The 14333-nt window shown below is 25.6% G+C and overlaps 1 protein-coding gene across 1 annotated transcript in view; it reads left to right on the forward strand.

Moving 5' to 3' along the window:
* Nucleotides 1–14333, forward strand: part of LOC114121642 (uncharacterized) — a 112566-nt gene that overhangs the window by 16759 nt on the left and 81474 nt on the right. Inside the window, exon 4 of the mRNA XM_050198529.1 lies at nucleotides 5268–5619. Coding sequence (XP_050054486.1) covers nucleotides 5268–5619 — 352 coding nt within the window. The remainder of the gene's footprint in view (nucleotides 1–5267; nucleotides 5620–14333) is intronic.

Consider the following 14333-nt stretch of genomic DNA (forward strand, 5'->3'; position numbering starts at 1 on the left):
GGTAGGTATTAAGGTGTGTACCTACTGGTAGTACCTACCTATAGTATAGTTTAATATGAAATTTGTTTTTTTTTTATTATATAGAAAATAAGTTAAAGATAATTTTCATTAAGATATAATAGACAATATGTATAACTACATTATAAAAATAAAGTGAATCTACCTAACTATAAAAGAATACATTTACTGTCCCACTTATACATTTTGAAAGTCTGGATGTTTTATAACTCGTTAAATGGAGATACATAAAAACTTTTTTGGCTTCTGTGCGAGTTGTGCATTTTTTATTAACTACTTTATTAAATAAATATACAGTATACACTATGCATAAATATATAGTAATTTAAATTTAAAAACTATTCAAAGATTTAGAGGTATAGTTTAACATGATACAGGTATTATTTTTTTTTTATATAAGTTTATATAATGTTAAAAATTGAGCAAAAAATGTTATTTAAAAATTACTTTAAATAATAATAATTTTATTTATTAAATTATATTTTAAAGAGTTTGTTTCCCATTCGTTAATGAATAATCGATTTTGTTTATTTTCAAGTCACGATTTGGTACCTGATAATGTATGCACCTATTTATTTTATTGCAATTTTAAAAAAGGATAAGTAGTAAGTAACTTTTTTGCTGTACAGTTGAATGTACCTCATCATTGAGTAAATTACTAATGTAGTAATGTATGCGTTAAGTTTGAATTCAATGTTAAATCATTGTATACGATTCTGAGCGATGCGGGTTGTCAGTCTATATAATATTACTAAGTACCTAAATTATATTATATATTTATTTTGATAATTTTTTTTATTTTAAGTAATATGGTAGGTTAAATTATTTTTTACCGAAAGCATTACACTTAAAAGTGTCAATTCATTAATTCCAGTAATAACATTTTATGAGGAATCTTGTATTCAATTTTAAAATTTTAGATATGCATATTCAAAATTATATGAAAATAATTTAGAATGTATTGTTTTGTGATTTTTACAAATTATATATATATAAAATGGTATATTTGCTTCATATTAAATTATTGTTTTAAATATTTGACATTTTAAAAACCATAATTAAACTAAAGCTAATTGATCTTGTGAAACTCTATAGGATATTTTATCTTAAATAAACATTATGTTTCAACTACGTTTATATTTTCCGAATCAAAATTCAAATGATAAGTATTTGTGTACTTATGTTTTATACATTGAACATTCTCACTATTATAGATTACATTGTATTGCTTGTTAATTCCCCATGTTGAATTTGAATTATCACCATTGATATTTTTAAAACAGTTATTCTTCTATAAAATAAAATTTGGCGCACAACATTTGTTATTAGTTATTAGTTTATTACCATAATGTATAATATATATTATATTGAGAGGTTTAATATACTGCATTAAAATTGGTCAAAACCTTAATTACGCCCACATGAGTTTCGACGTGCAATTAAACAGAAGGGAACTTTTAGACACGCGAGCACATGCATACAGACAAAATGCAACAAATTAATTGGCTTGGAATTTTGAAAGGGTTTGGTTAGGTACACATTTTTGTGGTTTTACGTAAAAATGTACTGTACATAATATTATATAGGGTTGTATCTTTTTCCACCACACTGCAGCCGACGCAGTTGACTGGGATCGCTTGTTCTATAAGCGTTTATATATTACAACATGTATGTTTATACGAAATCAATAATATATGGGTATTTGGTAATATGTGTGCCATTTGATTTCTTACCCTCTATTTTTACGCGCGGATGTGTTTGTGTCTATGTAACATAGTGAACACATTTCATTATACGACCAACCACTGGTCAATCGACCTCATTGACGTTTATACCTATCCGCCGATAACTTTGGCTTAAAGACGACAGAAAATCGATTTGCGCGGCATAAGGCACTCGCCAAAAGCTTCGGACGAATGAGGGGGTTTAGGGCCGGGAATGAAAATAGGGTGAAACGACGTGTGCCGCTATTTTCCGAGAATATAGGTATAGTTAAACGTTTTAAGAAGCACGCCATTGTTTTCGTTTACTTTTGTCTTTCAATTTGTTTAGTGACGTTAAGACATCGATTTCGTTTTCCACTTTTAAATTAAATGTTTTAAAAAATTCAATAAACGTACTACCAATATCCGATAAGCTCTGTATCATGTTTATTTTATCAGTAATCTCTGGCCGGTAATCTTTTATAGTATAGTATATACGATTTAGTATACCTATACAACTGTTTAATGTATATTTTATTTAATCATACAAAATTCATATAAATTATTAAATTATTTTTATAATAATACATTTTATAATCACATAATTATTTTATACTAGGTCCACTATATTAATTGTATAATGTGCATTTAACATATTGAAATACATTATACATATGATATTATGTAAAGTTTGAAATGAATATACTCTGATGCTCTTACAGAATGGATTGTATTAAAATTAATGAATTTTTTATTAGCCTAGAGGCTGACATTAGGCAACGTTAAATAATTGCTGTATTATTAAACAACTTTTAAGAAGTCTTATAATCCTGTAGGTGTATCCCTCTACATTTTCATTGAAAGTAATAAATGGGCGACAAAACTTATTTGAATAATCTTGTCGTTTTTGTGTTGATGCTTATTCTTAATAATATACAACAAATGTGTGCTACGCTGTTATATTATGTGATAAATTACAATTATTATGATCTATCAATAATTATTGTTATTGATATCTATTTTTACAAAACATGATTAATGATTATCTATTTAATGATTGTTAATTTATCTAAATTATTTAGTTTGGGTTGAAAATAAATGATAGCGCTATATGAGTAAATATTTTATTTAGATAGTTAAATTTTAGCTGTATTTTAATATGTACCTAGGTACCAAGTTTTTATATTAAAATATTACTTGTACAATATTGTTTTATAATTTTATAATTTTTATAATAGTGAAATATGTGAATCCTGGAAAAAAAGTCCCGGAAAAAAGCTCCTTACCAACAAAAACACTAAACATTCAACGATTATACTTTAATTATTGATATTATTTATTTTAATATAGTGTATTGCAGAGAGAATGATAATAACTCGTTAATATTTACATAAGTACATAACCATTTTCAATATAGTTTTTAATGTTTGATTATACTTCTATTATTATTCAATACCTAATCCTTTTAAATAAAAATGTATGGAGGAATTAAGGAGTTCACAATAGCTTACAATATTAATTTTAATGTAGAAGTTAAAAATCATAAAAAAAATATTCTATACATTTTTAAGCCATACAATAAAATATGTATAATACTTATAATATATTAATAAAATAAGTTCAAGTAAAATTTAATTCAATAGTATTGTTTTATACTGCCATCAAATAATCTAAAATCTGTCCTATACTAATTTCTTTATTTTTAAAGGATTTTTATCGAGGCTTTTTCCGGGCTTGTTTTTCCAAATACCGAAATATGTAAATGTAAATGTTACAATATAATTCTTGAGGTTATTTTTGCGGATTTACAAAATTGTATGTTTCATTGGAAATTATGAGTTATACCAATAACATCGGTTATAATTACTATAGGTAGTATCTATATAATCAATGGTTATACTTATTATATTAGTATTTTAAATCCAAGTATTACAGCATGTCATATGATTATAGGAGTACTATATACTAAACAACTTCACAATTTTATTACCTTTTAAGATTTTATACTTTTATGATTGTGTTGAATGTCGAAAAGGTCACACCGTGCCAGTGATATTGTTGTTTATCGTTGTCAAATAAATATTGTGTTTTATATATTGTGCGTGTATATCATGTATGGTTAACGATCCGATTCACTCCGTGTCCCCGCCCATTAATATTTTTTGTTTAAATTACTTATCTTTATTGAATTTTAAGATTTATTTTAAATAGTTAAATTGTTTTAAATTATTAATAACTAAAATTAAATGTGAATTTATAAATGTTTATATTGACAATTCATATTTCTATAGTTTAAATTAAAAATATCGTAAATTATGTTTAATTATTGTCTATTAATGTAATTATATTGAGTTTGACTTCTTATTTTAAAATATTAGAAATTAAAAAAAAAACTCTAACCTACGTTGATTTTTTTTAAAAATATTTACCTATTTAAAAATACATATATTTATTATGATAAAGAAATTGGAATAACTCCAAAATGTGATTGTTTTAAAATATGAGTATAATAATTTATATCCTCGGAAAAAGATTTTAAGTGATACTGGTTAACACAAACAATTCTTTAAAAAATTATTAAAAACTCAAAAAATTATTTTCTTGAGAAAAATTTCAATCTATAGAAATGGTTATGTACATTGTAGTATACTTTATAAATTCTAGATAAAAAAAAAAATTTTAAAAAAATCATATTTTTTTATAAAATCGATTTAATCGTTTCCTTTGCACTTAGAAATTATTTAATTTAAATTAATTGATTTGAATGATTATGTAGTTATTTATTTTCTTAACAAAAATGAATTTTGTATAAAATCATAAAATGATGTAGGTACAAAAAATATTCTTTTGAATAAATGTCAGTATTATAATATATAATATGTCTTACGGTGCATATGCAAGTGTGATAGATCAAATTGTTTGCTTTGTGTATTGGTTTATTGATACTTAAATGCTAAAAAGTAACATCAGTTTTAAAAAAAAAGTGTCTGTAAAAATCAAAAAGTGCAGTTTAAACAAAGATATTTATCTAGTTTTCTTATCATTAAATAAAGTTATTTTATCGTGTTATTATAAAATACTGTACGTAAGTAAAGGGATAAAATGACGCAGATTAAGTAATTTTTTATCACTAGTTATAGACACGCATATACCTTTATTATCTTTACATTTATAACAATATCCAAGCTCAAATCCTTGGTTTTTATTTGCTTATTTATTATATTATATTCACATATCGGCAATACCTGTGTATATATTCATACAGATGTAATGGGTATGCCATCATAAAATATAAATTTGCTATTCTTTGTATGCATCGTCTGTAAAACGTTTATCAACTAACACCATTCAAACATATTTGAACCATTATATTGTGCCTTTATACTTTGACCTGTACTATAATACCTATTTAATATTATATTTTTCGTTTACGGATAGAGTTTTTAAAAGAGTTGGACGTCTTTCGATGGACGACTATATTTAATTGTAGTGAAAACTATTTATCGGTTTTTTTTAACTCTTTTTTTTTATATTGTCCGATTACAGACGGTTTCGCAACAGCCAACGTCGTCGGTAGCGGTGCCGTCGCAGCAACAACAGCAGCAACCAGCGGCTCCGCGTCCATCGTACGCGCCTCTGACCGCACTGTCCAGCATGCAACCACCCGGTTCGTCGGGAGCTGATCACCATCCACCTCCGCCGCCACTGCCACCGCCGTCACACCACCGACGCCATCACCACCATCATCACCACGGTGCCCCGTATAGCAGCGCGTTTTCTGCGCCACCTCCGTTGACTCAGGCTAACGGGGCCTCTTCCGACGCTTCCGACAACATCGGCGGCAAACACGAACAACCGGTGCCGCTTCCGCCACCACCGCCGCCGCCCTATGCTCACGGTGAGTACCTATCATAGACATAATCACAGTATACGAACTGAGCGTATTTTATATATATTATATACACTATATACAGCTATAATAGGTTTCCTAGAGCTATAACACTGTACTAATGATCAATACCTGTGCCCACGACAGGACCTAAAGTGCATCTTTTTCTGAAAATGTTTTCATCTTTGTTGTACTAATATAATTGGGTATAGATTCTCTTAAGTGATACATTATGCTATATTTCCCCAACGGTGTTAGTCTTCGGAACTAACTGTAATCAGTCCATTTTTTTATAGATCTAAACTACTTACGCCTCTTAAAAAATGTACCTTAACAACAAACCTCTGCCTAACTGGTGGTTATATACCTTACATTTGTGTATGATATTGGTTTGTAAAATAAGTATCGTTGAATAAAATGAAGATGAAAAAATTACACTTTGAGAAAAATCTGCCGTATCAAGAGTTATTTAAAACAGTATGTTGATTCTCCTGGGCGATCTTTGGATACGTCCCTAGATTATGTGCTTGCGATATACTCTATTGCAATGGCCTTATTTGATAGGGCATTTTTTCAGTTCCATTATGACTGTGGACATAGTAGTGTTTAAAAATTTGTAATATGTATTATAATGGGTGCAATTTAGAAAAAATATTATACTTAAGCAATGCTCGCTAAACAACGTCCTACCGCATAATACATATACTTAGCAATTACGGTATCTGATTAATAAATCTAATAATAAGTAATAACTCGTGAATATAAATATTATTTCAGTTTTCTTATAACTGAATTTACATTTCATGAAAATATTAATCACCAATTGAAAAGTTTGGTTTCGTGAATATGTAATTAAAGCATTGTAAATTGTAAATTGTACGTTATTTTATAACTAATGTAGGTATAATATGAATGAAAATAGTATATGTGTTTTAATTTTTTAACACTTTTTTTATACAATCATTATTAATAGTGTGCAAAACAGTTATTCAACGACAATTAATTATGATTGTACCAACTTTTAAGGGCTATATATTAATAGTAACACCTTATAAGTACATTTTTTTTTTGTTTTATAATTATACATGTGATGCAATGATGATGTGTAAAAGTGTAATGTGAAAAAACGGTCACAGGAAGGGACGAATGGGGTTACTGTTCTCCATCCTGAAACTTTTAGGTTGGGTTAAACCAACATATTTTATAGCCTGGAAAAATATGTTTACCAATCATAAAAAAGGTCTTTCTCCCTTTCGACAAATGTAAGCGGACGCCTGTGGGCTGTGGTTGTAATAATCCTAAAATTGAATCATCGTTAAAATGTTTTTGTTTTTGTTTCTATTATATGAGTAATTTAATTTATAGTATATGGCATACGCATATACAATAAACATGGTTTGAATAACTATTATACTGTAAATACAACAGTGACGCAGTATTTAAGTTTTGATTGAACTATACTTGACCAAAAAGAAAACTTGTTAAAAAATGTTGTGGTTGAATATTGTTTTGTATAATATAATAATATCAGAAATATAATGCATATGTACATTATTGATAATCTCAACATATCGAGTATTTTTTGGGTTGTATTATTTAATAATAGTTCTACTTGTACGTTTCTATGTTTGTACAATGTATAATTGGAGTGCACTTTATTTATATACTAATAATTTTTTATAATAAAACGAAGATTTTCGTAGCACTGTTGAGCATAAATAGTTTAAGTGTGTATAAAAATCTTAACTGGAACGCTAAATTTATTTTTTATTCAAATATATAAAAAACTTTTTTTAAATCAAAATAAAATAAAAAAAATGCAATTAAGGTTTTACAGTTTACGTTTGTGTTAAAAGTCATTATGGAAAATTGACATTTACGATGGGGAAGAAAATGTAAGGTGATCGGAAAACTTTTAAAATCTTCATTGCACTCCGTTATAGTTGCTTTGAAAAGGGTGCACAATGAATATTTATCACAGAAAAAAATGGTCTTTCCAAAGTTAATTTATTTTCTACCATTAAAAAAACATTGTTGATTAATAAAATTCAAAAAAATTATTGTCGAAAAAATAAATAAAAAACTGTTACAAGTTATAGCCTCCTATACATCTAAATTAGATTTTTTAAGTTTTAATGAAAGTTATAAATAAATATAAATAAGAAATTAACAAAACAATTAAATACAAAAGTGAACATTAAATGCTGCAAATCTGTAGGTAATAAAAATAAATTTTATACTTTTTTGGTTTTAATAATAACGTTAAGTAATGTTGTTGTTAAATGCTGACTATGTTATTAAAATAGAAGTAATTTTAAATATTAACTATTACACAATATTTCTTTAATTTTTTCCATTTTCTAATAGATACACTTGAATTATACGTATGCTTTATGGAAAAACTGGTGTTCAAATGAATATAATTCAAAACTTCTGCTTGTTATTTTGATATTTACGTAAAATAAGTAGTGTCTTTTTATAATATTTATAGGTAAATCAAAAATATCCCTCTTTTAATGTTAAATAGCTATTATTCTTGAAGTGTCAACATGACATATGACAGGTTCTAGTTTGTTTATAATAGAATAAAATATAGCAGGGAAATTCCTTAATCTAACCGATTGTTGTTTGACTTTTGACTTTTTCGTGTAAAATAAAAAACTTTACTATTAGGCATAATGTATCCATACGGATTTCTTAGTTTTGACAGTGGTCCAGTGATATTATATTGATCCAACGTATAATATTAATAATCCGTTAATAATAATTCAATCGACAGCTTGACTTTTAAATAAAGATGATTGGGTGGTTAGTGGTACAGTGGATTGGATTGTAACTTGTCATGGCGTGATCCACTACGATTGGGACCTTTCATATATGCATATTGTATATGTTATGAATGACAGCGTCACGGTGAGTGGTCGGTGCACTGGTGAGATTCGAACAATTAATATCACCGGCCGACTAACGGTCGTCACGTGTGCACGTCGTCATCACCATCATCACGGTGAAAGTAGCAGCGGCCGACATAACAGTTCTTTATATTTTTATAAACTTTTTTTTCCGTTTTTGGTAACCCCTGAACGCGCGCACATTCAGTTTGAAGCGCATTAATCAAAATGTCCGTCCACCACCCACTTTTAGCCGAATATAGTAGAGTACACCAGATTAACTTTGTAACCTCGTAAAAATCGTTGAGCCAAAAAAAAAAAAATGTCCCTCTTTTACCGTCGTGCCTCGAGCAAACAGACAAAAAATCGATAGAACTCCATCGATAAATAAGTAGGAAAAGTTAATAATCAAAATATTATTGTCGTTTATATATTACATACATATTTATCCACGTGCCATCGTATTATTTATGTATGCCACGGTTAGGTTGGATCGAAAATATGGTTATTGCATTGCGTTTAATATACCATGCTTTAATAATTTGATAATAATACAATGTACATTTATATAATGTATATTATGTTATATAGCAGTGAATTGTTATAACTATTATAATTTTTTAAAACTATTTGGAATACAATTTATATCGATCACCCACTACACTGCTATACTTACTTATTATGTCGTTAGTAGATTAATATCAACCTGGGAACTGGTGTATGATCGCCGTAGAAACTAATTTTAATACGCACAATGCACATAATAATATTATAACAGCTCGTCATCGTTTAATAAATTTAAAAAAAAAACAATGAAATACCTTTAAACATATTTTCACTGATTAGCTTACATTGTTGTTATCTTTCAAGCAACTTTTGTATACTTCCTGTTTACAGTAAAAATACTATTATGTAGGGCAACAAAATAATAATCATTTGAGGTAAAATATCTTCATTTGTTTTGAAATTAGAACGTTTTTATTTTTATAAAATATTTTCGTTTTTAAATAATTTATTTATAATTTCATTCACAATATATACAATTAAATAATTCATATTAAAATTGTTATGTATAACATAATTAAATTAAATTATGTGTAACCTTATTATATATTGCAGTACACCATTTATTTAATTTAAGGGTTCTTAGCTTCCAAAAACTTAATTTAAAATAATTATTTTATTTTATAATTTATCTCAACCAACAAGTCTTGTACATTTATATAGATAAATAATAATTCATTAACAATAATTATAATGATAAAATCACCATCAATAAAATCTATCGACAAAAAAATTTATTTTCTTAAAATAAATGTTTGTTAATGCTTACACATTTTTGATAAATTAAATTTCAAAAAATGTTGATTTTGGTTTATTGATAAATTTTAAAGTATGAAAATAAATTACTAATTAGTAACTATTGTAATAATAGTTTTAAATAAAATTATGTTTGTAATATTATTTTATAATTTGCGCTTGACTGTTAGTATTCTATAAAATAATTGAATAATTCAATATTTAATGTACAAAATAATAATATAATACCTATTTGATTTACTTCAACCAATAATATTCTTTATTAAGTATAAATGTTCATATCGCCTCTAGGAAAGACTTATTTTATGAATAAATTAGTTTAGTTTTGTGTGCTTAGAATTGTCAAATAGAACAGATATGGTATGCTAAATTTTAAACCTGTGTTTCTGAATTATAATTTTATTATTACGATAAAAAATTTAAGTATAGTTAGTATTTACTATGTTATAATTTATTTTATTTGTTCGTGATTTTATATTAAGAGTTATAACGAAATAAAATCATATTCACATATAATATATCACGTAAAAGTTGAATAATTAGGTATTCGATATGATATAATTGAAGTTTTCAAGTTTATCATCGCATTAATAATACTTACAAAATATTGAAATTAATATTTTTGATTACGTTTGATTAGTTTTTTTATACATGAAAATAGCATTGTATGTTGTTACTATTTTAAAAATCTGCAGTTTAACGTGTGTTGCTGAAAAACCGTTATTCAATTTCATTTGTATTCCGGCCTAAGTGGGGAATTGCGGTTGAATACACTCTTTTAACTGTGGTTTTGTGTTCATGGCGAGAAAATTCCGTTCTATATTTTTTTGAATAATATGAACATTTACAGATAAGAAATTTGTTTTTAATTAAGACGATTTCATATCTTACATATTCGTCATTTTATCAGGTATCATACAGTTTTAATTTATCATGTGAGACATCACTTTTTAGTATATATACATTATACTTTTTGAATGTTGATATTTTACAAGTGTATAAGATATAAAAAAATTGTATAAAACTAAATAGTATAATGCAAAATATCTATAATTTGTTGAATTACAAAGAATTATCATATCGTTTAGGTATACTATAATATATTATTAACAATATAATATAACCTATGTTAAATATAACTTATGTTACACTAGAATAAATATACTATTAATTACAAATATATTAATGTTTTATACCGTATACAATAAAAGCAAAACCATAGTTTTTATGAAAACGAGATAAGAAGGAAATTCATTTCTAGAACTTTTGGATTAAAATATTATGTTGTTTTTTATTTAATAGTACCTTTTATACATAGGAAATATTTACTTTTTTTTATCTATGATACCTAGATAATTAAAATTATAATTATTATAACATGGTTTTTTGAAGTTTATGATACAAATTACAACTTTGACATTAACAGTGGTATTACTTAAAATAATTTGTATTTAAATATGATATATTTCTTTATACTTATACATTTTTATATTGTAAAATTACGAAAAACTAAATAATGTCGATTGTTAAAATTAGTAAGTAGTTGACTATTAAAAATAAAATGGATGGTTTTATTATTTTTTACTTTTCGGTTCTTTTATGTATACTCATAGGTATTTATAGTTCTATTACCTTTTTATTGGTTTAATATTGCCCTAGTTGATAATTATGTTTGACATTAATTGTTTATTCAAATTAATCTAAACTACTAAAATGGCAAAACATTAAATATTTTTACTATGTATTTCATCTCTACTATTTAAAGAAAAAGTCATATATTACAGATTAATAATTATTCAATTGATTTAATTGGGTGACTTGTCTTTTGAATTATGCTATTTAAGCTAGTGTATTAATTTAATAAGTGTTTTAATAAAATGTAAGAAAATTATTGTTTTGAATTTGAGTCTTTTAAATTGCGTGTTTAGATTCCGAAACAATTTAACCTTATTTTTCTCGTAAGTTACTTGAGTTTGTTTATTTTTTTGATTAAATTTATTTTCTAAGTTTTTTTATAATTTAAATTTTAAAGCATCTAGTCACTAAACTTTTTAAGAAAAACATGGATGTTATTTTTTATTATTTTATAAAACTGTTATGTTTATCAAATATAATAGCATATTATATTTTGATATTATACCAACAGTTTAATTTTAATTAATAATAATATTATGTTAAAAACATCATTACATTAATCCCTGCAGTATACTTCATAGTTTTTGGTCGATTTTATTTTCCAATATAAGTCTTCACTTTTTCTTTTATTGATTATTTGTCATAAGTATTTAAGTAATTGCGATTATTGTTATGAAGAGATATTTTTAACGAATACTTATATATTTGAATGTTACCTATTTGTTAATAGTAAATTCGTTTAAAACCATATCTATTGATTGTACATGTTTCTTTAGGTATATTATGTTAGTAGTACTGAATATCTCACTGGGTGACATTCGTCTGTTTAGTCAATCACTAGAAAGGTTATTCGTTTAATGTCCTAGAATGTACGGAAATTAGAATGGTAATTTTTATAAGATTTGTAAAGATGTATTTACATAACGACACAGAAAGTTCTCTCGTTTTTAATTTGTTTTTAAATTTAGGACATACGTTACAGATCGCTGAGTATTTGTGAAACCCAAAAAATAATAATTGAGTTGCCGACACGATTTTGTTGTGTATTATATTTTATATTTGTTATTTTGTATTTAATATTATAGGAATACCTAATAAATTAATATGTATCTCAATTTTTATACCTTACTTATATGTTATAATTATATATAATATGCCCATAAAGATATAAAGATTTGTATATTATGGAGGAGTGGAAAAAGTTTTTAATTTATATTGGGCTATAATTTTTTCGAGGAATGAAATACTAAAAAAAAAACATTTAACTGTCATCAAACTTCCAAGTTCCAAGTTCATAAATACATAATAATATGTGTACTTAATTTTGTATACATAAGTGAGAACATATTTTGATTTAATAACGAGGCAACTAACATAATACAGTTAACTTAATTAGTGTGATTTATTTTTTATGATATTGCGTTTTACAAAATATTCTTAAAGTATTTAGAACAAATACTTTTTTTTATCTAGCTAATAGAAATAGTATTTCATTAAAATTAAGACATAATATTTTTCATATAGTTTTAATATTTAATAAAATAGTGTAAATTGCAATTTGCAACCATTACTTTTTATTTTAATTCTTAGATTTTTTTTGTGTAATTAATGATTTATATACTAATAAAGAAATAGCAATTATTTAAATATGGTTAATTTGTATCGATTACGAGTGGAAATAATATTGAAAAACTAAAAATTATTATTGAAAATATTATAGTTTTTTTTTTTATTATTACAAACATTGTCATGTTCAAAGAATATTTTAAGATAAATATCAAATATCCATCTAAAATTATAAATTCGATTTGAATAATATCTTCATTTTATTATGATAATTTAATGAATGATTTACGACACGAGTTATTGTAAAATGTTAATAACCCCCTCTGCTGTATTTCCCTTCTAGGTAATACAAATAGTGTTGTATACAGTGATGTTGTGTTCGAGGAACACTCTGTAGTAGTATATACTCTCTGAAGCCCTTGGGTTATTTGTTATTTATCGCATCTGCCGGTCTCCCTGAACCCCCATTCATCCCAATCTGTACGAATACCAGATGTTTATTGTGCTTGTTTTGTCGCGTGTCGAGCTCATTTTTAATACAGGCTATAGCTACTTATTTGGGCGGGAAAAAACACTCGCTCACACACACAATATTCGTTTATTTTTCAAAGTAGTTTTCTATTAAAAGAAATAACTTTTTTGTAAATATAATTAGAAAAAAACAAAATTGAATTTATTGTTCAGTTAACATTTTTTCACTCGACAATGTCACGATAAAATCGAGGAATAATAATTGTCTATTTAGGGTTTTTAGGCTCAAATCAGTATTACTCTTTTGTAAGTGTTTGAAATTATTTGTACCTACTTGTTTGATTTGTTTGATAATAAGTACTTTTTGTCTTTATTACCTTATGTAAGTATACATTATATTTTGTCGACTATGTTAGTCTGTTTGTCGCGACTCATGGCCGGGAGTAATAATCTATATATTATTTATATATTTTAAGAAAATTTGATATGTTTATAATTTATATATTATGTATACATAATATTTTTAAACCATGCATTCTTGAAGGATTACTTTTATAAATACTTTTAAAATTCTTGAGGTTTTTGTGCTACTATTAAGGAGGGACCTGTAAAGATATTGTACAGTTATTTATATAGTAATTTAACCGATAATGTTTTTAAAAATGTTAATGACTAACGTATTTAAATTAAATTTCAAACAAGTAGTTTTGGAATTATTTAACTTAGTGTATTCAAAGGATAATAGGTTTAAAAGATAAAGGTTATGGCAATTTGAACATTATAGTAATATTGATTTTAATTTATCAATATTTATAATTTGTTAAAATAGTCCAAAATAAA

This window comes from Aphis gossypii, chromosome 1 (assembly GCF_020184175.1).
Source record: "Aphis gossypii isolate Hap1 chromosome 1, ASM2018417v2, whole genome shotgun sequence".
Lineage (NCBI taxonomy): Eukaryota > Metazoa > Arthropoda > Insecta > Hemiptera > Aphididae > Aphis > Aphis gossypii.